The sequence below is a fragment of the Taudactylus pleione genome, unplaced genomic scaffold (assembly GCF_031769625.1).
Source record: "Taudactylus pleione unplaced genomic scaffold, aTauple2 ptg000281l, whole genome shotgun sequence".
Lineage (NCBI taxonomy): Eukaryota > Metazoa > Chordata > Amphibia > Anura > Myobatrachidae > Taudactylus > Taudactylus pleione.
The window spans coordinates 494,778-522,689 of NW_028284683.1; the positions used below are offsets into that span (position 1 = coordinate 494,778).

Sequence of the window (27,912 nt, forward strand, 5' to 3'; positions counted from 1 at the left end):
ATGACCATGCTGCGCTCGGTGCCGGGAACAGCAGACAGGTGACAGAGGTGAGCGGCGGCGGCGGCGGCGGCGGCGCTCGGAGCGGGGATCCCGGGGACTGACCGCTTTGTGAGCCGCGCTCTCCCTCCACCGCTGCCGCTATGGGCGCTGTCCCGGAGTGGGTGCTGATCTCCCTCATAGCCGTGCTGGTGGCACTGCTGCTCCTCACCCTGTTTGGGGTGGCGGTGTACTCGGGGCTGCTGACCGAGGTGCAGGTGCGAGCTGGGCCCCCACCCATCCGTGGCGTGGTCGTGGCCTACAAGTTCCGCGTGGGGCCCTATGATGAGAGCGGAAACCTGTACACGGAGAGCGTAAGCCTGGCCCCCAAGCTGGTGTCCATCGGGGTCTACTACGACAACCCCATGAAGGTGAGGAGATAGGGGACTGTGGTGGGGACTAGGAACCCAATGCAAAGGTTAGGTCTAGGGTGATGAAAGGGACCATGGGAAGATGGCGGCAGTGGGAATCCTGTGGGGGTTATAGATGAGACCAGGGGAAGATGGCGGCAGTGGGAAGCCTGTGGGGGTGATGGAAGGGACCAGGGGAAGATGGCGGCAGTGGGAACCCTGTGGGGGTGATGGAAGGGACCAGGGGAAGATGGCGGCAGTGGGAACCCTGTGAGGGTGATGGAAGGGACCAGGGGAAGATGGCGGCAGTGGGAACCCTGTGGCGGTGATGGAAGGGACCAGGGGAAGATGGCGGCAGTAGAAATCCTGTGGGGCTGATGGAAGGGACCATGGGAAGATGGCGGCAGTGGGAACCCTGTGGGGCTGATGGAAGGGACCATGGGAAGATGACGGCAGTGGGAACCCTGTGGGGCTGATGGAAGGGACCATGGGAAGATGGCGGCAGTGGGAACCCTGTGGGGCTGATGGAAGGGACCATGGGAAGATGGCGGCAGTGGGAACCCTGTGGGGCTGATGGAAGGGACCATGGGAAGATGGCGGCAGTGGGAACCCTGTGGGGCTGATGGATGGGACCATGGGAAGATGGCGGCAGTGGGAACCCTGTGGGGGTGATGGAAGGGACCATGGGAAGATGGCGGCAGTGGGAACCCTGTGGGGGTGATGGAAGGGACCATGGGAAGATGGCGGCAGTGGGAACCCTGTGGGGGTGATGGAAAATGTGGATGATAAGAGACCATTCTGAAGATGGTGGTGCTGCAAAGATTGTGGTGGTGTGGACCTGCTAGGAAGGGAGTGACAAAGTAAACCATGGGCAGGGGGAGGGTGGTGGAGGACTTGTGGGAAGGTAGGATAGATTAAACCATATGTAGACACTGGTGATGGTAACCCAATGGGAAGGGAATTGTGGGAGTGTGGAGTGAGCCCAACGGAGGGGTGATGAAGACCATGGTCGGAGGATCGTGGTGGGGGGGACACATGGGCAGGAGGAGATGTGATGGAAGACAAATAGGCAGAAGGGGGTGTGGTGGAGGGCTCATGGGCAAGGGGGTAGTGTGGTGGAGGGAACCTGGGCAGGGGAGAGTGTGATGGGGCACATGTCAGGACGGGGTGTGGTGGCTGACACATGGGCAGCACAGAGTTTGTTTATGGCACATGGGCAGAATGAGTTTTGGTGGGGGACACATAGGTAGGACATGAAGTGGTCGGTGGCTCATGAATTTCACAATCATTAATTTTTGGCTAATTTCAGTAAGTAGGAAAGAGCCAGATCTGGGAGCTGCTGATTTGGTAACGATCTGTCCCAATAACATACTTAGGTTACGTGATCTCTCTGTCACCATCAGATGTCTCTACCTTTACTCTATGCACCACATTTATCCTCCATCTCCATGGTCAGATTAGAGGTGGCTACAGCCTGATATGGTTTCTCCATGGAAGATGCATCATTAGGCCAGAGGGCTCTATGGTGTAATAAGTTGCACCCAGTTGCATCCTGGGCTGATTATAAAGAGGAGCAGTACAGGAATACACAGCAACTAATCCTGCGGGGACGTCGTCTTATTATAGAAGAAACTCGGCCCCTGGGAAAGTGGTAAAAGGTCTCTTAGGAACTGATACAAAGATCAGGTGTGGCGCAGTCCTAGCAAAGCTTTGCCTGGTTTACACAACGGCAGCCGGTGTGCATCGTGACATTAGGGCTGTCACCTGGGAAAAGAAAGCTTGGCAGCCTTGTTATAAAGTATCAGTCAGTTTTCAGGGCTCTGTTCCTGTATGAAATGTCACAGTGATGCTCGTGACTTGGTTTGCAGGCTGGCTGAGTATGGGCTATGAAAGCCTGTGTCTTCGTTTTGAGCACGGGGTCTGTAACCACCAGCCGGACTGTTCTGAAGTTTATAGATGTATAGAAAGTGTCCGCTGTAGGCCAGGCTGGGACTGGTTACTACTGCATAGGGTGTGTTGTCTATACTTGTTCCTTATGGGATGGGTACGGGATGCCGACGTTCATAATCCCAATGCCGGCCTCCCGAAAGGGTTAGGATACCGACACCTGTCGGTCAGTATCCTAACCCTCCCTCCCCGGTGCCTAAACCTAACCCTCCCCCTAATCCCGCTACTTACCTTCAGGAAGCCATTGCTGGGATTCTGACCGGTGTCAGGATTCCAGCGCCAGTATTCTAATCGCCGGGATACTGAGCGTATCCCGTTTCTTATCCCTCTTTTCAAGTCCTTTGGTACATTTGTAGAGAAGACCTAAAGCTGGCCATACACCACAACGCCATCTAGTTGACGGCTGGAACGATAATCTTTAACATTATGAGCAAAAAATAATCGCAGTTTCCTTCCAAACTCTAAAAATCATCCAATAAGGTTCGTTCCAACTAGCAGGAGAAATCATCCATGTTTACTTTTTTCCCAACTAGATTATCGATTTAGAGCCGTATTCAATTTGAGCGGACCGGCGATACTTTTCCGCCTCCCGGACTTTTCGCCTGTTTTGCAGGCGGAAAAGTATCGTGCGCGTGCCCGCGTATCCCCGTATTCAATTTGAAAGTGTGCGAAAACGGGACCCGGCGAAACTTAAACAAGCGGAAAGTCCTGTCAGATTTGGGGAAATCAGCCTGGCACCCCCCAAAAGATGCTCTGACATGGGGGTTCCCTATGGTACCCCCCGATTTGGCTTGCTGAAGGTATTTGGTGTTTTTAAACGGGCTCAATAGCTGCTAAATAGCGTTTTTCTATACATGGTGCAGAATAGTATTCAGGAGGTTTTTTTGCAGAAAATAACGTATCCCAGCAAATTTGGGGTATGTGAAAATGGGGGACAGCATATTTAAAAATTGCTAAAGTTAAGTTTAAAAAATCGAGAAAAAAAACACCTGCTGCAAGCTCCTGCAATGAAAAAAACACCTGGGGCGTACTTGGGGACCCCCCTAGAGTCTAGTTTGCTAGTTTTTAACTTTGTCCCCCAATATTTTTTGTTTTCGCCCCCAAATTGAAAGTGATTTTTTTGGGGGGTGTTAAGTCTTTTTTTTTTCTTTGACGCAGTTTACCTGTAGGGAACTGTCTTAAGACTGCACGGGGGTTCCCACGAAGTTGTGCCCCAAAACCCCAATTCTGCACTTTTTTCCGCCTGCTATTCATAGGCGAAACTTTTTCGCCTACTACATTGCATTGGCGGAAAGTCTTTCAAATTGAATACGGCGATACTTTTCCGTCTGGCGAAATTACGCCATCGGCGAAACTTTTTCGCTGATTCCGGCTTTTTGCTCCAAATTGAATACGGGCCTTAGTGTAAGAGAAAAGTTGGACACTTCCCCCTAAGGCTGGGCACACATTAGAGGACTAGCAATCTTGCCGATGGTCGGGACGATTTACCTTCATCCCGGACCATGCAGTACGGCCAATCACACAATATTGCGCTCGATATATCTTTCCGATCCGCCTCAAAAAAATATTATGTACCCAGCCTTCCTGCGCTGTTAGCCATCAGATGCAGGTGGGCACAGTTTGTCTGCTTTTGCATGATTTAAAAAAATATATATATCTCTATTGCCCCAAAATCAGGGGGGGGGGATAGTGTGAGGGTCCCTGATTTTAAGGTAATTGGCACTAGGAATTGCCATCTTGGACTGCTTGATCCATATAGGGGTCCCCCCACCATGCTTCCTGACAACCGCAGGTCAGTTGTCACCATGCCAGGGGAGTGGAGCCCCCCCAAAAAAGTGCAGGTCCCTCTTTCTGGGAGTAATCAACCCTGGGGCCAGTTGTACCATTGCTCTCTCATGGACCCAGGGCAGTGGGTACAGGGGAAATGGAGGCATAAAAGTAGGAGTGGGGGGCTCTTTGGTGAACTACAGGGACCAGCTACCAAAAATGTGTGACAGGGCCTACTGGCACTTATAGAACCTAGCCTGCATTGAATTGCTGTATATATGTTCCTATACGTTATTTACACTGTATTATGCCTAAGTAATTTTACTGTGTGATTCTTGTACAGTGCTGTAGATACTTTGTGGCGCCTTGCCGCCACCTTGGCCAGTGTCGGACTGGAGCATGAGGGGCCCACCTGGGGAATCAGTGGTAAGGGCCCATGCATAAGGGGTGTGGTCATCCACCAGAGGGGATGTGGCCAGTCACCACAGACACTTGGCTAACCATTAGGCAAATCTTGGTGTAGTGTCTATAGAAGGGGAACCAAGCCCCCTTGTTGATCAGTGGTCCTGCTCTACTAGGTAACTGACTGTCTATAATAGAGTAACAATCTATAATTTGAGGTCTGAAACCTGACGTCCAGAGGAGAGCGGTGAGCCCACAGGCAGTGGTTTCCCCTGTACCCCTGTGGGCCAGTCTAACTCTGACCTTTGCTAATCCTTGTGTCTCTAATCTTTGTGCATCTGCACAAATGTAGGACGTGAGTATTTGCACCGTTGTTATTGGAAGCTATCCTGCGTACAGCAGCCAGTGGTCCTTCTGTTCTCTCTCTGTGCCGCAGGTATATAAGAAGCGATACCACATTATTTTGCTGTATACTTTTCCCTAGGTCCCCGTGGAGTTCTGCAGATACATAGTGGGCAGCATCCTGTGCGAAGGGGACGAGAAGCCGCTACCTGATCACGTCCGGATTTTCCGTAAGCACGGCTTCAAGTTCTGCGTCTTGCCAGAAGTGAACCACGCCGTAATGGCCACGTTTCCGTACACCACCCCATTCTCCATACAACTTGCCACGACCCGGGTGCATCCTGCGCTAGAGAGCTACGTCAAGGTAAACGTGTGAGCAAAGTCATATTGGGGAGTAGAACCCGGGGTGAGGGGTCAGCAATGATCTAAAGAGCAGAGGTGATGCCAGGCAGGCCAGATATAACGAGCACAGAGTATCCCGTCACCTGAGGGGGGTACTCCCATATCTTAGACCTGTACAATCCACCCTCGCACATTTCCGCACTGGGAGAACAGGCCGTCACCTGGCTGTAGGACAGATTTTGCCTTGGTGAAATACATGACTTACTGTAAACATAATTCTATGTACAGGTCATTAGTCTCTGGATCTTTTTTCAGATTTTAGATCACTTGCTTTCAATTTTATTTTTTAATTTTGTTCTAAAAGGTTTTTACATGAGGTAAATCTAGAAAACCTGAAATGCCATGTCCCGATAACCAGGGCAGCATCACAATGCGCTAAGAATGTAAAATCCCTTCCGTACGCAGAGCCCCAGGTATCAGCCAGTGATGCACAATATGGCGTTTTGGGTCTGGCACATAACCGTAGATGGTGAATTACAGGCGGTTTGACAGAAGCCCAATAATGCGCCACTCTCGGGCAGGGCAGACCCACATCTCCTGTGCCTTGCATTGTAACACCTGTTGTATTTTAGTTGTTGCTCGGTAAAGCGTCCTCCGCTACAATTGGTTCATACTGTACCCACTGACGATTTTTACGTGAGCTTTTAATGCATATGATAAGCGGATAAATACAAATGTTCACCCATTTTCATTCCATTACGTTGCAGCAGCATTTTTCCGAACGATGTTTGTTCCATTGTTTCCATGTGAACACGTCGGGAAAATTGCAGCGCTCGGAGTGTGAGGCCGAACATCGGTCCCGTCTGACGTTCCCATGTGGTAAAGTCCACGCCGTCCAATTCTTGTAATATCTGTACAGATTAAGATGAAAGTCTCACTGACCCCTGCTGAGGTGGCTGCTGATTAAACCTCCTGGCCTCATAAAATAGCAATAGGAGTAAATACCTGGATCAATCACCACAGCTGTGTAATATACTAATTATAATACATGGTAAAGGTGTCATTACACGACCGAGCACCCGATCCGGGACAGATGTGCCTTGTACAAGCCTCTAACGTGAGGAAGCCCCTCTATGGCTGTCGGTCCCTGATGATGTTCCTCCCTGATGACAATCCTGGGATTATACATTTCATTAGACCACCCAAACCCAGTCCTCATGGCCCACTCACTGTCCAGGTGCTAAGGATATCCATGCACGAGCACAGGTGGCTTAATGATCACCTCAGTTAGTTTGGTTTACTCACCTGTGCTGAAGCAGGGATATCCTTACTTACTGCACTGTGAGTGGGCCATGGGGACCGGGTTTATCAATGTGACTGTGAACGCTGGGTCTGACTATTGGGGACATTTTCATCTACAGTGGTTTTCCTGAAACCTAAACGGAGGGTAGGAAAGTCCCTAACACGTCTACCCATGTACTTAGTTGTGATAATGGGATGCGGTCAATGTCCCGACACTAGTCAGAATACCGGCACCGACATCCCGACTGCCAACATCATGAAGGTAAGTAGCGGGTTAGGGGGAGGGTTAGACACTAAGCGGGGATGGTTAGGTTTAGGGTGTGGGGAGGGGGAGGTTATGTTTAGGCACTAGGGAGGGGAGGTTAGGTTTAGGCACCGGGAGGGAGGTTTAGGGGTAGGGAGAGGGGGGAGGATTAGGAAACCTACCAACAGATGTCGGTATCCTAACCCTGTCAGAATGACGGCGTTGGTTTTCTAACCGCCGGCATATCGTACCCATCCCGCGGTAACACCCATGACGCCTGCTTTTCTCCTGTAGTGAATATTGTCCTATACATGTAATGAACCATTATAATGCGTAGATCCAGGTTATCCATAGTGTTGCCTGGCTGATGTTGGACATTATCCATTAGGTGGCATGTGGACACAAGGAATGAGGGACGGGGCGGTCTCTCATGCACAGGGACGCTGTACTCGCACCTAGGAGGCGCCTGTGTGTTGGGCGGAGGTGGGAGCAGTCGCTGGCTGCTGTAAGGGAAGTGTAAATTGCCATCTGCTGGTTTGTACTCAGGTGAAAATTAGATTGGAGACTGGGAAGTGGAGAATGGGATGGAAGCGGGGGAAGGCGGGGGGGGAGAGACTGAGCGAGAACATCTCCGCTGCACATCCTATTATGCGCTGTCTCTTATCCATGGCCTCTCACGCTGCAGCCCCTGCCTCATTCCATCACTGAGCCCCCGTCCGTCCTGATTGTTTCCATGTTGCTTTGTGTACTGCTCCTCCGGCCTGTGCTCAGAGAGAGGACGGGGGGAGCGGGGATAGTGCGGAAGAGATGATGATCCTCAGGCAGGAGGGGAAGGAGGGGGCCAGCGTTTGTCTTAATCCCTCTCCCTGCCTCAGGAAGGTACACTGGACAAGTTCCACAAGCTCTTCTCCTTGTGGAGTCCAAACAAAGCATTATAGATGGAGCAGCTTTCCCCTCCGCCACATCTGTCTCCTGTAGTCCTGCAGCCTCTTCTTTCTGAGCTCCATCCTTTCCTCCGAATGTAGGGTTACTCTCCCCCTTCACCCCCCCTTGTGCTCCTTTCCTGTATCCTCATCCGAGTTTTTCACTCTCCCCCAGACCCTTCTCTATCATTGGCGGGGACGACATGGGGCTCTCTGGCTGAAGTGCAGCACATCTTACCCATGCTTCTGTATACAGTCCCTCGGTTACCAGTTAGCACCCTAGTCCCTGACCCTGTCCACCATTAGGGACTTGTTGGTAAACCGATCAGAACTCTATGTTCAAGTTGTCTTTTCACAGGTAGGCACAGGCTCTGAAAGAATCCTTCAGGGCTGAACTAGAACCTGGTTGTAACAGCAGAAGGTTGTGAAAGAGCATCCAACAGCGTATACATAATATATAGATTATATATGGTTCTCCACCCTCCCCTCTGTGTAATATCATTATTTTCTACTTGCATCTACTTTCCCTTCTCCGCATCCCTCCTCGCCCCCATCATCCCGAGCTCCAGCCTCTGTGTGTGCACATGTCTGACTCCTGCGGTCTCTCCAGCACCCCTCACTCCTGACATCCCCCTTCTCTCCCCTCACCTCTCCGCCCTCCCCCAGACAGCAGTGGTCAGGCTGCCTACTCCGCATCCCTCCTCGCCCCCATCATCCCGAGCTCCAGCCTCTGTGTGTGCACATGTCTGACTCCTGCGGTCTCTCCAGCACCCCTCACTACTGACATCCCCCTTCTCTCCCCTCACCTCTCCACACTCCCCCAGACAGCAGTGGTCAGGCTGCCTCCTCGCCCCCATCATCCCGAGCTCCAGCCTCTGTGTGTGCACATGTCTGACTCCTGCGGTCTCTCCAGCACCCCTCACTACTGACATCCCCCTTCTCTCCCCTCACCTCTCCACACTCCCCCAGACAGCAGTGGTCAGGCTGCCTCCTCCGCCGCCTCTCGGGCTGTCAGGATCTAACTTGTATTTTAATGAGTCAGATCCAGCTGGGAATGAAATTTTAATGAGTTTGCTGTGAGTTGTGGTGTCTGTAGCACCGAGGGGAGAACAGCTGCAGCCGACCCCCTGCTCACAGTACACTTCTGCATTAGGCGTGTAAAGGATGTTTCTGGCTATATATAGAAATCTAGTTTCTATCCGAAAAGTGTCTGTGTGTAAATATCTTTCTATCTCTATATCACTCTCCACAAACACAGTATGTCGCATATAGAATTACCTCTGTTCTATTTGAACACCGCTCCCAGCAGGTGTAAGTTTGGACTCTTGCAGCTTGTGGGACACTGATTGTTCTTAAACATTAAAAATGTGCAGGATTGTCATCCCTGGCTGTGATATTAGTTCTATTATTTTTGTAATGTATTTAATGTTACACATGCCACTACATAATATGGTTGATAAAATCTTATTTAGCACTGCTCCGTACTGCTGGGGACCCTGCTCCTCCCACTATATAACACTCAGTCTGAGGCTTCCTGCTGCCTCCATTCCCCTCCTCACATCATGTCACTGCTCCTGTCACATGCAGCCCTGTCCTCACTGACACATCACTCATCTCCTGATATACTCTGTGCTGCTGGGGACCCTGCACCCACCCACTATATAACTCTGTCTGTGGCTTCCTGCTGCCTCACATCATGTCACTGCCCCTGTCACATACAGCCCTGTCCTCACTAACACATCAATCATTTCCTGATATACTCTGTGCTGCTGGGGACCCTGCTCCTCCCACTATATAACTCTGTCTGTGGCTTCCTGCTGCCTCCATTCCCCTCCTCACATCATGTCACTGCCCCTGTCACATACAGCCCTGTTCTCACTAGCACATGACTCGTCTCCTGATATACTCTGTGCTGCTGTTGCTCCCGGCTGCCTCCATTCCCCTCCTCACATCTGTGGACCAGTCACTGCCCCCCACAAGGTTAGCACCTCATCTACTGAAGTACTCGCACACTGAAACTTTTGGGAGGCAGATGAACAGGACATGAAAACTAATAGTATTGGCTGCATAAGGCACGGACTGAGAAAGCCGTCGCCCGGAGAGCTGTCTGGTGATCCTCTGGTCTGAGCCGCGCTGGACTCCTGGAATTCCCCTGGAGCCTGGACATTTCATAAAACCGCGTCTGGGAATCCAAAGGCGCTGTGCCGGTGATGTACCGGCAATGATGGGTCTCCCAGCTCACCACCACACAGAACAGTGTATGTGTGTGTGTGTGGCTATGGGGGGCACTGTGTGTGCACACGTGTAAGGCTATGGGGGCAGTGAGTGTGTGTGTGTCTCAGGCTATGGGGACAGCGAGTGTGTGTGTGGCTATGGGGACAGCGAGTGTGTGTGAGACTATGGGGGCAGTGAGTGTGTGTGTGGCTATGGGGACAGCGAGTGTGTGTGTGTGGCTATGGGGACAGCGAGTGTGTGTGTGTGGCTATGGGGACAGCGAGTGTGTGTGTGTGGCTATGGGGACAGCGAGTGTGTGTGGCTATGGGGACAGCGAGTGTGTGTGTGTGGCTATGGGGACAGCGAGTGTGTGTGTGTGGCTATGGGGACAGCGAGTGTGTGAGACTATGGGGCAGAGAGTGTGTGTGTGGCTATGGGGGCAGCAAGTGTGCGTGTGTGTGGCTATGGGGGCAGCGTGTGTGTGGCTATGGGGGCAGCGTGTGCGTGTGTGTGTGGCTATGGGGGCAGCGAGTGTGTGTGTGTGACTATGGGGGCAGCGAGTGTGTGTGAGGCTATGGGGGCAGCGAGTGTGTGTGTGTGAGGCTATGGGGGCAGCGAGTGTGTGTGTGTGAGGCTATGGGGGCAGCGAGTGTGTGAGGCTATGGGGGCAGCGAGTGTGTGAGGCTATGGGGGCAGCGAGTGTGAGGCTATGGGGGCAGCGAATGTGTGTGTGTGGCTATGGGGGCAGCGAGTGTGTGTGTGTGTGTGGCTATGGGGGCAGCGAGTGTGTGTGTGTGGCTATGGGGGCAGCGAGTGTGTGTGTGTGTGTGGCTATGGGGGCAGCGAGTGTGTGTGTGGCTATGGGGGCAGCGAGTGTGTGTGTGTGGCTACAGGGGCAGCGAGTGTGTGTGTGTGAGGCTGTGTGTGACTATGGGGGCAGCGAGTGTGTGTGAGGCTATGGGGGCAGCGAGTGTGTGGCTATGGGGGCAGCGAGTGTGTGTGTGTGAGGCTATGGGGGCAGCGAGTGTGTGTGTGTGTGAGGCTATGGGGGCAGCGAGTGTGTGTGTGTGTGTGGCTATGAGGGCAGCGAGTGTGTGTGTGTGGCTATGGGGGCAGCGAGTGTGTGTGTGGCTATGGGGGCAGCGAGTGTGTGTGTGGCTATGGGGGCAGCGAGTGTGTGTGTGGCTATGGGGGCAGCGAGTGTGTGTGTGGCTATGGGGGCAGCGAGTGTGTGTGTGTGGCTATGGGGGCAGCGAGTGTGTGTGTGTGGCTATGGGGGCAGCGAGTGTGTGTGTGAGGCTATGGGGGCAGCGAGTGTGTGTGTGAGGCTATGGGGGCAGCGAGTGTGTGTGTGAGGCTATGGGGGCAGCGAGTGTGTGTGTGTGGCTATGGGGGCAGCGAGTGTGTGTGTGTGGCTATGGGGGCAGCGAGTGTGTGTGTGTGGCTATGGGGGCAGCGAGTGTGTGTGTGGCTATGGGGGCAGCGAGTGTGTGTGAGGCTATGGGGGCAGCGAGTGTGTGTGTGGCTATGGGGGCAGCGAGTGTGTGTGAGGCTATGGGGGCAGCGAGTGTGTGTGAGGCTATGGGGGCAGCGAGTGTGTGTGTGGCTATGGGGGCAGCGAGTGTGTGTGTGGCTATGGGGGCAGCGAGTGTGTGTGTGGCTATGGGGGCAGCGAGTGTGTGTGTGGCTATGGGGGCAGCGAGTGTGTGTGTGGCTATGGGGGCAGCGAGTGTGTGTGTGGCTATGGGGGCAGCGAGTGTGTGTGTGGCTATGGGGGCAGCGAGTGTGTGTGTGGCTATGGGGGCAGCGAGTGTGTGTGTGGCTATGGGGGCAGCGAGTGTGTGTGTGGCTATGGGGGCAGCGAGTGTGTGTGTGGCTATGGGGGCAGCGAGTGTGTGTGTGGCTATGGGGGCAGCGAGTGTGTGTGTGGCTATGGGGGCAGCGAGTGTGTGTGTGGCTATGGGGGCAGCGAGTGTGTGTGTGGCTATGGGGGCAGCGAGTGTGTGTGTGGCTATGGGGGCAGCGAGTGTGTGTGTGGCTATGGGGGCAGCGAGTGTGTGTGTGGCTATGGGGGCAGCGAGTGTGTGCGTGTGTGAGACTGGGGCAGAGAGTGTGTGTGTGGCTATGGGGGCAGCAAGTGTGTGTGGCTATGGGGGCAGCGAGTGTGTGTGTGTGTGTGGCTATGGGGGCAGCGAGTGTGTGTATGGCTATGGGGGCAGCGAGTGTGTGTGTGTGTGTGGCTATGGGGGCAGCGAGTGTGTGTGTGGCTATGGGGGCAGCGAGTGTGTGTGTGGCTATGGGGGCAGCGAGTGTGTGAGACTATGGGGGCAGCGAGTGTGTGTGTGGCTATGGGGGCAGCAAGTGTGCGTGTGTGTGGCTATGGGGACAGCGAGTGTGTGTGTGTGACTATGGGGGCAGCGAGTGTGTGTGTGTGAGGCTATGGGGGCAGCGAGTGTGTGTGTGTGAGGCTATGGGGGCAGCGAGTGTGTGTGACTATGGGGGCAGCGAGTGTGTGTGAGGCTATGGGGGCAGCGAGTGTGTGTGTGTGAGGCTATGGGGGCAGCGAGTGTGTGTGTGTGTGGCGCTATGGGGGCAGCGAGTGTGTGTGGCTATGGGGCAGCGAGTGTGTGTGTGAGGCCATGGGGGCAGCGAGTGTGTGTGTGAGGCCATGGGGGCAGCGAGTGTGTGTGTGTGAGGCCATGGGGGCAACGAGTGTGTGTGTGGCTATGGGAGCAGCGAGTGTGTGTGTGTGAGGCCATGGGGGCAGCGAGTGTGTGTGTGTGAGGCCATGGGGGCAGCGAGTGTGTGTGTGTGAGGCTATGGGGGCAGTGAGTGTGAGTGTGTGTGTGGCTATGGGGGCAGCGAGTGTGAGTGTGTGGGGCTATGGGGGCAGCAAGTGTGTGTGTGTGAGGCTATGGGGGCAGCAAGTGTGTGAGGCTATGGGGGCAGCGAGTGTGTGTGTGTGTGAGGCTATGGGGGCAGCGAGTGTGTGTGTGGCTATGGGGGCAGCGAGTGTGTGAGACTATGGGGGCAGCAAGTGTGCGTGTGTGTGGCTATGGGGGCAGCAAGTGTGCGTGTGTGTGGCTATGGGGACAGCGAGTGTGTGTGTGTGACTATGGGGGCAGCGAGTGTGTGTGGCTATGGGGACAGCGAGTGTGAGTGTGTGTGTGACTATGGGGGCAGCGAGTGTGTGTGGCTATGGGGGCAGCGAGTGTGAGTGTGTGTGGCTATGGAGGCAGCGAGTGTGTGTGGCTATGGAGGCAGCGAGTGTGTGTGGCTATGGGGGCAGCGAGTGTGTGTGGCTATGGGGGCAGCGAGTGTGTGTGTGTGTGGCTATGCGGGCAGCGAGTGTGTGTGTGGCTATGCGGGCAGCGAGTGTGTGTGTGTGAGGCTATGGGGGCAGCGAGTGTGCGTGTGTGAGGCTATGGGGCAGCGAGTGTGTGTGTGTGGCTATGGGGGCAGCGAGTGTGTGTGACTATGGGGGCAGCGAGTGTGTGTGAGGCTATGGGGGCAGCGAGTGTGTGTGTGGCTATGGGGGCAGCGAGTGTGTGTGTGTGGCTATGGGGGCAGCGAGTGTGTGTGTGTGGCTATGGGGGCAGCGAGTGTGTGTGTGTGACTATGGGGGCAGCGAGTGTGTGTGTGTGAGGCTATGGGGGCAGCGAGTGTGTGTGTGTGTGAGGCTATGGGGGCAGCAAGTGTGTGTGTGAGGCTATGGGGGCAGCGAGTGTGTGTGTGTGGCTATGGGGGCAGCGAGTGTGTGTGTGGCTATGGGGGCAGGGTGTGTGTGTGTGTGGCTATGGGGGCAGCGAGTGTGTGTGTGTGTGGCTATGGGGGCAGCGAGTGTGTGTGTGTGTGGCTATGGGGGCAGCGAGTGTGTGTGTGTGGCTATGGGGGCAGCGAGTGTGTGTGTGTGGCTATGGGGGCAGCGAGTGTGCGTGTGTGTGGCTATGGGGGCAGCGAGTGTGCGTGTGTGTGGCTATGGAGGCAGCGAGTGTGTGTGTGTGTGGCTATGGGGGCAGCGAGTGTGTGTGTGTGGTTATTGGGGCAGCGAGTGTGTGTGTGTGGCTATGGGGGCAGCGAGTGTGTGTGTGTGTGGCTATGGGGGCAGCGAGTGTGCGTGTGTGAGACTATGGGGGCAGCGAGTGTGTGTGTGGCTATGGGGGCAGCAAGTGTGCGTGTGTGTGGCTATGGGGACAGCGAGTGTGTGTGTGTGACTATGGGGGCAGCGAGTGTGTGTGTGTGGCTATGGGGGCAGCGAGTGTGTGTGTGTGGCTATGGGGGCAGCAAGTGTGTGTTTGTGACTATGGGGCAGTGTGTGTGTGTGAGGCTATGGGGGCAGCGAGTGTGTGTGGCTATGGGGGCAGCGAGTGTGTGTGTGTGAGGCTATGGGGGCAGCGAGTGTGTGTGTGTGTGAGGCTATGGGGGCAGCGAGTGTGTGGCTATGGGGGCAGCGAGTGTGTGTGGCTATGGGGGCAGCGAGTGTGTGTGTGTGTGTGAGGCCATGGGGGCAGCGAGTGTGTGTGTGGCTATGGGAGCAGCGAGTGTGTGTGTGTGGCTATGGGGGCAGCGAGTGTGTGTGTGTGTGTATGGCTATGGGGGCAGCGAGTGTGTGTATGTGTATGGCTATGGGGGCAGCGAGTGTGTGTATGTGTATGGGGGCAGCGAGTGTGTGTGTGTGGCTATGGGGGCAGCGAGTGTGTGTGTGGCTATGGGGGCAGCGAGTGTGTGTGTGGCTATGGGGGCAGCGAGTGTGTGTGTGGCTATGGGGGCAGCGAGTGTGTGAGACTATGGGGGCAGCGAGTGTGTGTGTGGCTATGGGGGCAGCAAGTGTGCGTGTGTGTGGCTATGGGGACAGCGAGTGTGTGTGTGTGTGACTATGGGGGCAGCGAGTGTGTGTGAGGCTATGGGGGCAGCGAGTGTGTGTGGCTATGGGGGCAGCGAGTGTGTGTGTGTGGCTATGGGGGCAGCGAGTGTGTGTGTGTGTGGCTATGGGGGCAGCGAGTGTGTGTGTGTGTGTGGCTATGGGGGCAGCGAGTGTGTGTGTGTGTGAGGCTATGGGGGCAGCGAGTGTGTGTGTGGCTATGGGGGCAGCGAGTGTGTGTGGCTATGGGGGCAGCGAGTGTGTGTGTGTGTGGCTATGGGGGCAGCGAGTGTGTGTGTGTGAGGCCATGGGGGCAGCGAGTGTGTGTGTGGCTATGGGAGCAGCGAGTGTGTGTGTGTGGCTATGGGGGCAGCGAGTGTGTGTGTGTGGCTATGGGGGCAGCGAGTGTGTGTGTGTGACTATGGGGGCAGCGAGTGTGTGTGTGTGAGGCTATGGGGGCAGCGAGTGTGTGTGTGTGTGAGGCTATGGGGGCAGCAAGTGTGTGTGTGTGGCTATGGGGGCAGCAAGTGTGTGTGTGTGTGGCTATGGGGGCAGCGAGTGTGTGTGTGTGGCTATGGGGGCAGCGAGTGTGTGTGTGGCTATGGGGGCAGGGTGTGTGTGTGTGTGGCTATGGGGGCAGCGAGTGTGTGTGTGTGTGGCTATGGGGGCAGCGAGTGTGTGTGTGTGTGGCTATGGGGGCAGCGAGTGTGTGTGTGTGGTTATTGGGGCAGCGAGTGTGCGTGTGTGGCTATGGGGGCAGCGAGTGTGCGTGTGTGTGGCTATGGGGGCAGCGAGTGTGCGTGTGTGTGGCTATGGGGGCAGCGAGTGTGTGTGTGTGTGGCTATGGGGGCAGCGAGTGTGTGTGTGTGGTTATTGGGGCAGCGAGTGTGTGTGTGTGGCTATGGGGGCAGCGAGTGTGTGTGTGTGTGGCTATGGGGGCAGCGAGTGTGCGTGTGTGAGACTATGGGGGCAGCGAGTGTGTGTGTGGCTATGGGGGCAGCAAGTGTGCGTGTGTGTGGCTATGGGGACAGCGAGTGTGTGTGTGTGACTATGGGGGCAGCGAGTGTGTGTGTGTGTGGCTATGGGGGCAGCGAGTGTGTGTGTGTGGCTATGGGGGCAGCAAGTGTGTGTTTGTGACTATGGGGCAGTGTGTGTGTGTGAGGCTATGGGGGCAGCGAGTGTGTGTGGCTATGGGGGCAGCGAGTGTGTGTGTGTGAGGCTATGGGGGCAGCGAGTGTGTGTGTGTGTGAGGCTATGGGGGCAGCGAGTGTGTGGCTATGGGGGCAGCGAGTGTGTGTGGCTATGGGGGCAGCGAGTGTGTGTGTGTGTGTGAGGCCATGGGGGCAGCGAGTGTGTGTGTGGCTATGGGAGCAGCGAGTGTGTGTGTGTGGCTATGGGGGCAGCGAGTGTGTGTGTGTGTGTATGGCTATGGGGGCAGCGAGTGTGTGTATGTGTATGGCTATGGGGGCAGCGAGTGTGTGTATGTGTATGGGGGCAGCGAGTGTGTGTGTGTGGCTATGGGGGCAGCGAGTGTGTGTGTGGCTATGGGGGCAGCGAGTGTGTGTGTGGCTATGGGGGCAGCGAGTGTGTGAGACTATGGGGGCAGCGAGTGTGTGTGTGGCTATGGGGGCAGCAAGTGTGCGTGTGTGTGGCTATGGGGACAGCGAGTGTGTGTGTGTGTGACTATGGGGGCAGCGAGTGTGTGTGAGGCTATGGGGGCAGCGAGTGTGTGTGGCTATGGGGGCAGCGAGTGTGTGTGTGTGGCTATGGGGGCAGCGAGTGTGTGTGTGTGTGGCTATGGGGGCAGCGAGTGTGTGTGTGTGTGTGGCTATGGGGGCAGCGAGTGTGTGTGTGTGTGAGGCTATGGGGGCAGCGAGTGTGTGTGTGGCTATGGGGGCAGCGAGTGTGTGTGGCTATGGGGGCAGCGAGTGTGTGTGTCTGTGGCTATGGGGGCAGCGAGTGTGTGTGTGTGAGGCCATGGGGGCAGCGAGTGTGTGTGTGGCTATGGGAGCAGCGAGTGTGTGTGTGAGGCCATGGGGGCAGCGAGTGTGTGTGTGTGAGGCTATGGGGGCAGCGAGTGTGTGTGTGTGAGGCTATGGGGGCAGCGAGTGTGTGTGTGTGTGAGGCTATGGGGGCAGCGAGTGTGTGTGTGTGAGGCTATGGGGGCAGCGAGTGTGTGTGGCTATGAGGGCAGCGAGTGTGTGTGTGTGAGGCTATGGGGGCAGCGAGTGTGTGTGTGTGTGTGGCTATGGGGGCAGCGAGTGTGTGTGTGGCTATGGGGGCAGCGAGTGTGTGTGTGGCTATGGGGGCAGCGAGTGTGTGAGACTATGGGGGCAGCAAGTGTGCGTGTGTGTGGCTATGGGGGCAGCAAGTGTGAGTGTGTGTGGCTATGGAGGCAGCGAGTGTGTGTGGCTATGGGGGCAGCGAGTGTGTGTGGCTATGGGGGCAGCGAGTGTGTGTGTGTGAGGCTATGGGGGCAGCGAGTGTGTGTGTGGCTATGGGGGCAGCGAGTGTGTGTGTGGCTATGGGGGCAGCGAGTGTGTGTGGCTATGGGGACAGCGAGTGTGTGTGTGTGACTATGGGGGCAGCGAGTGTGAGTGTGTGTGGCTATGGAGGCAGCGAGTGTGTGTGGCTATGGGGGCAGCGAGTGTGTGTGGCTATGGGGGCAGCGAGTGTGTGTGTGTGTGTGGCTATGCGGGCAGCGAGTGTGTGTGTGTGAGGCTATGGGGGCAGCGAGTGTGTGTGTGTGGCTATGGGGGCAGCGAGTGTGTGTGTGTGTGGCTATGGGGGCAGCGAGTGTGTGTGTGTGTGGCTATGGGGGCAGCGAGTGTGTGTGTGTGTGGCTATGGGGGCAGCGAGTGTGTGTGTGTGTGTGTGTGTGTGAGGCTATGGGGGCAGCGTGTGTGTGTGTGAGGCTATGGGGGCAGCGAGTGTGTGTGTGTGTGAGGCTATGGGGGCAGCGAGTGTGTGTGTGTGTGAGGCTATGGGGGCAGCGAGTGTGTGTGTGTGTGAGGCTATGGGGGCAGCGAGTGTGTGTGTGTGTGAGGCTATGGGGGCAGCGAGTGTGTGTGTGTGTGTGAGGCTATGGGGGCAGCGAGTGTGTGTGTGTGTGTGAGGCTATGGGGGCAGTGAGTGTGTGTGTGTGTGAGGCTATGGGGGCAGCGAGTGTGTGTGTGTGTGAGGCTATGGGGGCAGCGAGTGTGTGTGTGTGTGAGGCTATGGGGGCAGCGAGTGTGTGTGTGTGAGGCTATGGGGGCAGCGAGTGTGTGTGTGTGGCTATGGGGCAGCGAGTGTGTGTGTGTGGCTATGGGGGCAGCGAGTGTGTGTGTGTGTGTGGCCATGGGGGCAGCGAGTGTGTGTGTGTGTGTGTGTGTGTGGCTATGGGGGCAGCGAGTGTGTGTGTGTGTGGCCATGGGGGCAGCGAGTGTGTGTGTGTGTGTGTGTGTGTGGCCATGGGGGCAGCGAGTGTGTGTGTGGCTATGGGGGCAGCGTGTGTGTGTGTGTGTGTGGCTATGGGGGCAGCGAGTGTGTGTGTGGCTATGGGGGCAGCGAGTGTGTGTGTGTGTGTGAGGCTATGGGGGCAGCGAGTGTGTGTGTGGCTATGGGGGCAGCGAGTGTGTGTGTGTGTGAGGCTATGGGGGCAGCGAGTGTGTGTGTGTGTGTGTGTGTGGCTATGGGGGCAGCGAGTGTGTGTGAGGCTATGGGGGCAGCGAGTGTGTGTGTGTGGCTATGGGGGCAGCGAGTGTGCGTGTGTGGCTATGGGGGCAGCGAGTGTGCGTGTGTGAGACTATGGGGGCAGCGAGTGTGTGTGTGGCTATGGGGGCAGCAAGTGTGCGTGTGTGTGGCTATGGGGACAGCGAGTGTGTGTGTGTGGCTATGGGGGCAGCGAGTGTGTGTGTGTGTGTGGCTATGGGGGCAGCGAGTGTGTGTGTGTGGCTATGGGGGCAGCGTGTGCGTGTGTGTGGCTATGGGGGCAGCGAGTGTGTGTTTGTGACTATGGGGGCAGTGTGTGTGTGTGAGGCTATGGGGGCAGCGAGTGTGTGTGGCTATGGGGGCAGCGAGTGTGTGTGTGTGGCTATGGGGGCAGCGAGTGTGTGTGTGTGGCTATGGGGGCAGCGAGTGTGTGTGTGTGGCTATGGGGGCAGCGAGTGTGTGTGTGTGTGGCTATGGGGGCAGCGAGTGTGTGTGTGAGGCTATGGGGGCAGCGAGTGTGTGTGTGAGGCTATGGGGGCAGCGAGTGTGTGTGTGTGGCTATGGGGGCAGCGAGTGTGTGTGTGTGGCTATGGGGGCAGCGAGTGTGTGTGTGTGGCTATGGGGGCAGCGAGTGTGTGTGTGTGGCTATGGGGGCAGCGAGTGTGTGTGGCTATGGGGGCAGCGAGTGTGTGTGTGTGGCTATGGGGGCAGCGAGTGTGTGTGTGTGTGGCTATGGGGGCAGCGAGTGTGTGTGTGTGTGGCTATGGGGGCAGCGAGTGTGTGTGTGTGTGGCTATGGGGGCAGCGAGTGTGTGTGTGTGTGGCTATGGGGGCAGCGAGTGTGTGTGTGTGTGGCTATGGGGGCAGCGAGTGTGTGTGTGTGTGGCTATGGGGGCAGCGAGTGTGTGTGTGTGTGGCTATGGGGGCAGCGAGTGTGTGTGTGTGTGGCTATGGGGGCAGCGAGTGTGTGTGTGTGTGGCTATGGGGGCAGCGAGTGTGTGTGTGTGTGGCTATGGGGGCAGCGAGTGTGTGTGTGTGTGTGTGGCTATGGGGGCAGCGAGTGTGTGTGTGTGTGGCTATGGGGGCAGCGAGTGTGTGTGGCTATGGGGGCAGCGAGTGTGTGTGTGTGTGTGGCTATGGGGGCAGCGAGTGTGTGTGTGGCTATGGGGGCAGCGAGTGTGTGTGTGTTTCTGCTCCTGCCCTCTATTACCTGACTGCAGAGGAGTTGCTAGTAAGCCAGGAGGAGTGACAATGGCATCTCTGGGACTCGCATGGCGTGGGGGCTGATTCAGCCTTGCGCACAAGTCTGTTTTGCATACTTCGCGCTGCGCATGCTCCGGAGCTGGACTTAGAGCTAATGCGGGTGATTCACGTCTCCGCTTGTGGCTGTGTGGGTGTAACTGGGCGCCAGCTGCTCTTTTGCAGGTAGAATGTGTCCTGTGGGCGTGTAGAATTACGGGCGAATGCAGAGATCCATCTGATTTCAGGCCGATGTTCCAGAAGGCTGGGGCCGGTGCAGATGCACGCAATAGTGATGGCGGCTGATCTCGTAAGGAGATGTGACCTGCCCACAATCCTGTATCGGCTCCGTTGAGCTTTGTGTTAGCGGTATTTGTGCACTCTCCATTCCTGCCATGTCTGGGTCTATTTACTAAACGGCGGCTTTTCAAATCCACCGATTATCTGCGTATTTTTCCCCTACGATTTAAAAAACAAAAACAAAAAACAGTACTATTAAATGCAGAACCGGGTGTATTTTACGCTTAATAGTAACAGTAATGGTAATAGTAATGGTAATGCTGTTTTACATTTTATTGGTAAAAACTACTATAAATGGCGGCTTGGGAATGCCGCTTTTTAGTAAATAATCCCAGACACCTCTGTGGCATTTAAGTCTGGGCGTTGACTAGGCCAGTCCTGAAATGGGCATTTATCTTCTGAGGATCATCCTGGCGCATTCCGGGCACTCGGTCATTTTCTGCTGGTCCCTGGATTTAGTGGCCATGTGAGACATCTATACAGTATTAAGCTTCTGCTCATTTATAAAGTCTGTTTATTCTACTCCGCACCTGCTGCTCTACCCCCCCCCCCCCCCCCGGGTGCGTTTTCCCAGCATGTTCCCGTCCTTCAGGGGGTCTGTACCTTTGCCTCCCCCTACCCCAGGGTTCCTGTCTCTGCTCCTCCCACCACCTTCCAAGGTGCCTGTGCCAGCTCCTCACACGTCCCCGACAGTGCCTGTGCCAGCTCCTCACACGTCCCCGACAGTGCCTGTGCCAGCTCCTCTCACGTCCCCCACAGTGTGCTTGTGTGCCCCCCCTAGGGTGCCTGTAACTGTGCCTCCCCTGCCCTCCAGGGTGCCTGTACCAGCTCCTCTCACGGCCCCCACAGTGCCTGTGCCAGCGCCCAACTCCCAGGCTGCCTGTACCAATGCCTCTCATGTCCCCCACAGTGCCTGTGCCAGCGCCCACCTTCCAGGCTGCCTGTACCAGCGCCTCTCATGTCCCCCACAGTGCCTGTGCCAGCGCCCACCTCCCAGGCTGCCTGTACCAGTGCCTCTCCTGCCCCACAGTGTGCTTGTGTGCACCCCTAGGGTGCCTGTAACTGCGCCTCCCCTGCCCTCCAGGGTGCCTGTACCAGCTCCTCTCACATCCCCCACAGTGCCTGTGCCAGCGCCCACCTCCCAAGCTGCCTGTACCAGCGTCTCTCCCGCCCCACAGTGTGCTTTTGTGCCCCCCCTAGGGCGCCTGTACCTGCACCTCCCCTGCCCTCCAGCTTATAGTTGGGGAGATTAAAAAGTTTGTATCAGTTTTTATCACCAACCCCAACAGGAAATCCTCCAACAGGCACAAGCAAGGGAAGATGAAGCCCATTATATATAAAGGTCAGGAGCGTGTCTTTGTGTATAGCCAGTATTGTAATCCTGCAGAGCTTATTGTTAGGATCCAGTGCAGACAGTCCCCACCCTCCATGTATCCGAGTGGTAGGGGGCTTTAATGAGCGGACTGAGCCTCTGCTCTCCTGGGTAGAGCTTAAGTATCACCGCAGGGCTCAGCGGGGCTGCCGGCTCTAATTAGGCCATGAGGGTGGCTGAGAGAGGCTGCGGGGGGGAGCAGATCATCTCCACGTTTCCGCATGGACCCTGATATGTGCACCGCAGCCCTCATACATACACGGCACATTGCAACATGGGGCGTAATGTGTGCGATGACTCTCTTGTGTCTTCCAGGAACGGAAGCTCTGCGCTCACCCTTATGTGGAGATCTATAAGGGGGATAAAATTATCTTCATGTGTCCCCTGTCTCGCCAAGATGACTTCTACGTCCCTGAGATGAAAGAGCTACTGAGGAAGGAGAAGGGAGACGAGGCGCTGCCAGAGTCTGCAGGTACATGCCAGGTCTTATGATGGCCGCTCTTGCCTCATGGTGTACAGTGCATGCTGGGAGTTTGCTTCCCAGCATCCAATGGAAAGTCCACAAACTCGCTGTACAAAAGTACACACAGCACCTATGTATTATAATGTCCTGACCTGGATTCCTACAGCATTGACACAGACCTGTGTTTTATAACATTGGTCCTCACTACAACATTCTATTTCCTGCTCCCACCTCAGTGCATGCTGGGTAACCGTACACTGGGCCTGATTCAGACCCGGACGCTATTTGCGGACAGTCGTTCCAAAAAAGGGGCCGGCTATTTAAATTGAGCGCTCGCTCTTTGCGGTTTGTTGACGCCTCTATGTCTGAGCGAGCGAACGAAAAATGTGCTCGCTATTTTGTAAAGACGCCCCTTTGCCGTTCACATCACACGTTATCTCCGGTATTTATTAGATTAATCGGGAACATCGAAAGGCATCTGAACTGCTCGCAGCGCTTGTGGTAGGTTTTTCTTACTGCAATCACTGCGAGCAGTTCAGGCTAAAAGACAACCAAGTGACGTGGTCGATGACGCTCCTTTATTAATTATGCACTCCCATTAAAATGCCCTTTTCACCGTTAGGCACGCCTGCGTTCGGATCTCCACTCCCCGTTTTCAAGCACCTTCCCCTGTTGCCACCCACAAACGGTACATTCTGTCAATCAAATTAGCAGCCCCTCGCTGTTTTCCGAGCGCACGATTTCCGACCGCAATGACTGGTTTGCGCATGCGCATTACAACCCATACGCATGCGCAGTTGTGCGAACATCGCTCATAGCGAACGAGCGGCCGCTTACGAGCGGCTCTGAATCAGGCCCTGTGTGTTTTCACAGTAATTCTCTCGGCCAGAGTGCCCTGTGCCACATAATTCTGCCCCACACCGCTAGCTGTACCTGGAGACACTCATGGTTCCCTTCCTCCTGCCCGGTGTGGCATAACCGTCTCTTGTTACTGCAATGTCTGTGCCAGGCTCAGTCATTTGTATAATGCCACCAGTTTTGTAGCTTTCCTGCCATGTCTCTGCTGTGAGCTCAGTGGTCTCCTCTGTCTCCATATGCGAGGAGTCTTCTGCCAATGTGCCCGTTGTCTTACCCATACTGTACCACTGGACTTTTGTTATGCCCATCCCAGAATGCTTTGCTGCTTCCTCCTGCCCTCGTGTTGGGCGTCTGGGACATCGCAGAACCAGTCCTCAAGCTGTGTCAGCCACAATTAACATTATATCGCACTTCATGACTCCCTAGAGCCCCCTCTCCAGCCGTGGGCAGCACCAGCTGTCATTGTCACCTCGTTGTGTTATGTTACCCTCTGCCCCGGCTCCCGGCTCTCCCTGCCAGGCAAGGTCATGATTTGTCCTGATAGTCAGGCAGCACGTGAGGCCCAGATTTGGTTAATGAGCAGGCAAGTGGGCAGGGTACGGAGCTGACACCCCTCATCCTCCCCCCCTCTATTATTATCTGTGTGTGTTATTAGGCAGCTGGGATATGACGCACTCCATGGGCGGGGGGGTTAAAATAAATGGCATGTTATAATCTGCTGGGTGAGGGTCCCACCTGTGAGAGTGACTGTAGAGGAGGCACTTGTGTTAAAATTAAGGATATCCAGAAAGAGGAAAGATAGATAGCGACCATTATAGAAACGCTGGGAGAAATGACGGAATCGCAGCAACAGCCCCGGATGTAGAGTGTGTAAGGTGGGTGGGGGGGGATTGAAAACACCCTGTCTGGGGGTATTGGTGGCAGCACTGCAGGATCGGATCAGTCTGCTCAGATTTGTTGAAGGAATAATGAAACCGATGAGGCAATGTGGTGACATTTAAGGTGCGTACACACAGGTAACGATTTTTTGAACGATTTAACTATAACGACGTTGTTATCGTTCAATCGTTGTAAAAAAATCGTTCAGTTTCTCAGTTATAACGATGAACGATTATCGTTCATGCGCGTTCCCGTTTTGTAGTTCATTCTGACAGACCAACTCAACGATTTTCATTAAGGGAAGTTACAAAAATCGTTTGTAGTTCAAAAAATCGTTCATTGCACTTTAAAAAATCGTTCATAAAATCGTTGGTAACTAAATCGTTGTGTGTGGAACGATTTTATGTCAGATTTTATGTCAGATTTTTTTTAAAGTGTAATGAACGATTTTTTTGGGAACTACAAACGATTTTTGCATATTCCCTTACTGAAAATCGTTCAGTTGACAAGTCTGATTGAACTACAAACGTGAACGCGCATGAACGATAATCGTTCATAGTTTAACTCAGAAAGTAAACGAGTTTTTCAAACGATTATCGTTAAATGATGTCGTTTAACGATAATCGTTCAAAAAATCGTGTGTGTATGCAGCTTAAGAGTTAAGCGATCCCGGTAGCTACACAACGTGGTGGCGGCCATTTTTCTGGAGTTGACTAAAGTCCATAAAGCACAGACTATTTAGAAGTGTCCTCACCGTGTGTTCCTTTATGAGTTTATATACTTTATACAACCACTGCTTCATGTGCATTTCAGTCTCAGAAACATAGAAATTGATGGGCAAATAGAACAGATTAGGCCGTTTAGCCTACAAAATCCAGTGAGCACTCCAGGGTGCGATACATTGTACCCCCGATAAGTTACATTGAGAGTCTACATTTATATTAAAGCAGGTGCCTGTCCCTTAATGTAATATTGGGGGATCAGGGTTTATGGCCACAGCAGCTATTTCAATGGCCGGGGTTTGTGGGCACAGCAGCTATATCAATGGCCGGGGTTTGTGGGCACAGCAGCTATATCAATGGCCGGGGTTTGTGGGCACAGCAGCTGTGGCCAGGGTTTGTGGGCACAGCAGCTATGCCCGCGGCCAGGTATAAGGACAGTCCAGGCACATTGTCTAGAAGGAGCTCATAAACCATGGCATATAATGTGTATTCACAATCTCCTCATTCTCTCCTAGGCCCAGAACTGGATCCCCTGTTATTAGAGGACACCCTGACACTGGAACTTGTGTCTGAGGGTCCAGAGGAGGCGGAGGGCGAAAGCTCCCAGCGGAAAGAGAAAACGGACAGCGAGAAGAGTCCCAGCGAATCGGGGGCAAGCGCCTCCTCTTTTGAAGAGCTGGACTTGGACGGAAACGCGTCGGGTGGGAAAGGTCAACTGGACACTAAGACGACGTTTAGTAAAATGCCTGAATCTTGGGAAGAGGAGAGGCCGGAAGAGTGACCGATAGGCAGTAAAGTAATGTAGACAGCTCTGTGATTATAGCAGTTAGTAAACCCTTCACATAGCGAGAGGGAGACGACAAGCTCTTATCAGCCATACACATCCCGTGTCGGGTGCAGCTGTAGGCGGACGCGCAGATTACAGTGATCACCCGTCAGGGCGGTTTTAGTTTACAGACAAAGGGCTGAGCTTCATTGCAGGAAAACAAGTTTCTGTTTTTTCTTTTTGTGTTAAAGATCTGAGTCTGGCAGCTCGGATCATCTCTGGGCTGAGCGCAGGACCATGTACAGATGCATTATATTGATGAATGAATAGGAGACTTTATTGTCCTCAGGGGGCAGGCGCGGAGCTGGCACATTAGAGACCAAGCAGATATGATTAGCGTTCGCTTCCAGTGCGTCTTCCGCTAAGGTTCTGCTAATGTGCGCTGCTCCGTTATCGCCTTCTCATAGACGGGTAAGATACCAACGCCTTAAATTCATAAAGGGAACCATTAAAAACTGTAAAGCTTGAGAGTAAATACACTAATTACTGGTGTACATGTATTGTGTATATTTGATGCACAATGGTCATTGTTGGCTGCTGTCACTGCTATAAATGCTGTCGTTGGGGTCGTGGATCACATAGCCTACGCCTCTCCTGCCCACCTAGCCTACGCCTCTTTTGCCCACCTAGCCTACGCCTCTCCTGCCCAGGGACAGCAGGGTTACACTGCTACTCGTGTGTGTCAGGGAATGCCATGTCCTGCAGTGTGATTGGAGATTTTGCCCATCTACTGCAGAGAAACGGCAGCGCACGTCCCAATACAACTACACTGAGTCCAGCTGCTGACGCCCCCAGGTTGTCTGCGTAAATCTATTGCTGAGAGATGTGGCCTAAGGGCCCGATTCAGACCCGCTCGCAAGCGATATGTGCTTGCAAGCGGGTCGATGGCCGGGCAGTGCGCACGCACGCCGTGTGCACTCCCCTGAGCGAGAAATCACTCGCTCCGGGGCTCGCAGCAAAATGGGGCGGCTGTCGATGTTGATCGACAGCTTGCCCCATTTTGTAGGCGGGGAGGGGGGGGTGGCTGGCCAAACCAAGGCGTTCCCGAACGCCTGCCGTTTGGGGGCGGCTCTACTGACATCACTCATGATGTCAGTAATGAGCTTCCGCCTCTATTAGAGCCGGGGCTTGCGGCTGATGAGACCCTACCACAAGGGTTTCGTCGCAAGCCCGATGGTCGCAACCATCATCTGGCCGTTCGCAAAAGCTGTGGGTGGTCACCTACAGCTTAGCGAGCGGCCAGGAGGCCGGTTTAAAAAAAAAACAACAAAAAAACCGGCCACCCTGATTCAGAGCGAGCGCTCGCTTTCTGCGAGCGGCTCTGAATCTGGACCTAAGTCCGATGCTATGTTTCTGTCTCTCAGCTATGACGTCCCGCTATAGGTGATTTCCTAGTAATTCTCAAATCTGCGTCCCATGAAATTGATGTGTAGGTGGCGGCGATTCTCACCAGAGATGACGCAATTATAGATGAAGGTGATGCTTAGATTACAGTGATAGAAATGGGACCAGTAGAAGAACACAGCGCATCGAGCCTTAGCGTGGAGATGCGTCTGCACCAATCGAAAGTTGTGTTCAACTTTGATTCTAATGGCCCAAATTCCCGTGCTGCTGACTCCGATTGGCGATCTAAGACCCCTGATCCACGCACAAAAACTGCATTTTAAATATTCATGACTTGTGGAGCCGATCTATAGTTTGATCTTGATCGGTGAATCGAGGATTTTCAACATGTTGGATCTCTCTGGCATCAGCAGTACAAGGAATTGGGGCATACATGGCAGATGTATGGGCCCCATCATAAGGTACAGATGCCTCATCATCAAATCGAAAACTTGTACCCGGTTCACCTCTGTAAAATTTTACGTTTGTAGCAAAGTGGTTTCAAGATCCGCGTGACGCAACATAAGACGCGCCTCAAAGAGATTTGCTTAACTTGCGGCTGCCCCCCCTGACTTTCCCGCACTAGCACAGTAACACCCCTCATCTGGCACCCCAAGCACAGGAGCGCGCAAATTACGGACGCAGGTTGTGTGCGCTGTGAAGCAATTGTGTTCTAAGACGCTTCCTGACAGCGCCCAAACGCGCTTACATACAACTCTACGTTAGCGTTGGTACACAGATGCTGTACGTCTGCAGAACAAGGGCGCTTTCTTTTTAAATAGCACGGTTTCTACATTTGCGATTTTAATGTCTTTAATATATTTCTATTTTTGCTCAATTAGGTGGTCGTAAAAAAAAAATATATATATATACTTTTTAGATTTTCAATTATATTCTCATTTCTCTATTCAGATGTCGCCACCACCTTCCTGTATGGCTCTGCGCGGAAAAACAACCTCTGGCTGCACCGCGCGGAAAAACAACCTCGGGCTGCACCGCGCGGAGCAACAACCTCGGGCTGCACCGCGCGGAGCAACAACCTCGGGCTGCACTGCGCGGAAAAACAACCTCGGGCTGCACTGCGCGGAAAAACAACCTCGGGCTGCACTGCGCGGAAAAACAACCTCGGGCTGCACTGCGCGGAAAAACAACCTCGGGCTGCACTGCGCGGAAAAACAACCTCGGGCTGCACTGCGCATTTGCTGTATATCTGATGTGTATATAAGGAATATTGGTTTATCAACAGTTTATTTCTTTTCTTGACTGTTTTGTTCATAAAATCTATTTCCTTAATCAATAAGAGAGATGTACAATGTTTACGGTCAGCTAGACGCCTTCTTGTCGGCTTCTTATTGGTCCTGAATGTCCGTGAATGGCGGTCGCATCCGTTTTAGTAATTTTTGCCTTTCTGAATAAACTGTTCTGTCATTAAGAGCGAAATCTCCTCA

At 54.4% G+C, this 27,912-nt stretch overlaps 1 protein-coding gene across 1 annotated transcript; it reads left to right on the top strand.

Annotated features, from left to right (window-relative positions):
* The first annotated feature begins 63 nt into the window (after nt 1-63).
* TEX264 (testis expressed 264, ER-phagy receptor) lies at nt 64-27,898 on the top strand. The gene is made up of 4 exons (XM_088482023.1): nt 64-407; nt 4,987-5,208; nt 21,649-21,805; nt 24,771-27,898. The coding sequence occupies exons 1-4, from the start codon at nt 141-143 to the stop codon at nt 25,034-25,036; spliced, it is 912 nt and encodes a 303-aa protein (XP_088338149.1). The 5' UTR covers nt 64-140; the 3' UTR covers nt 25,037-27,898.
* The last annotated feature ends 14 nt before the right edge of the window (nt 27,899-27,912 follow it).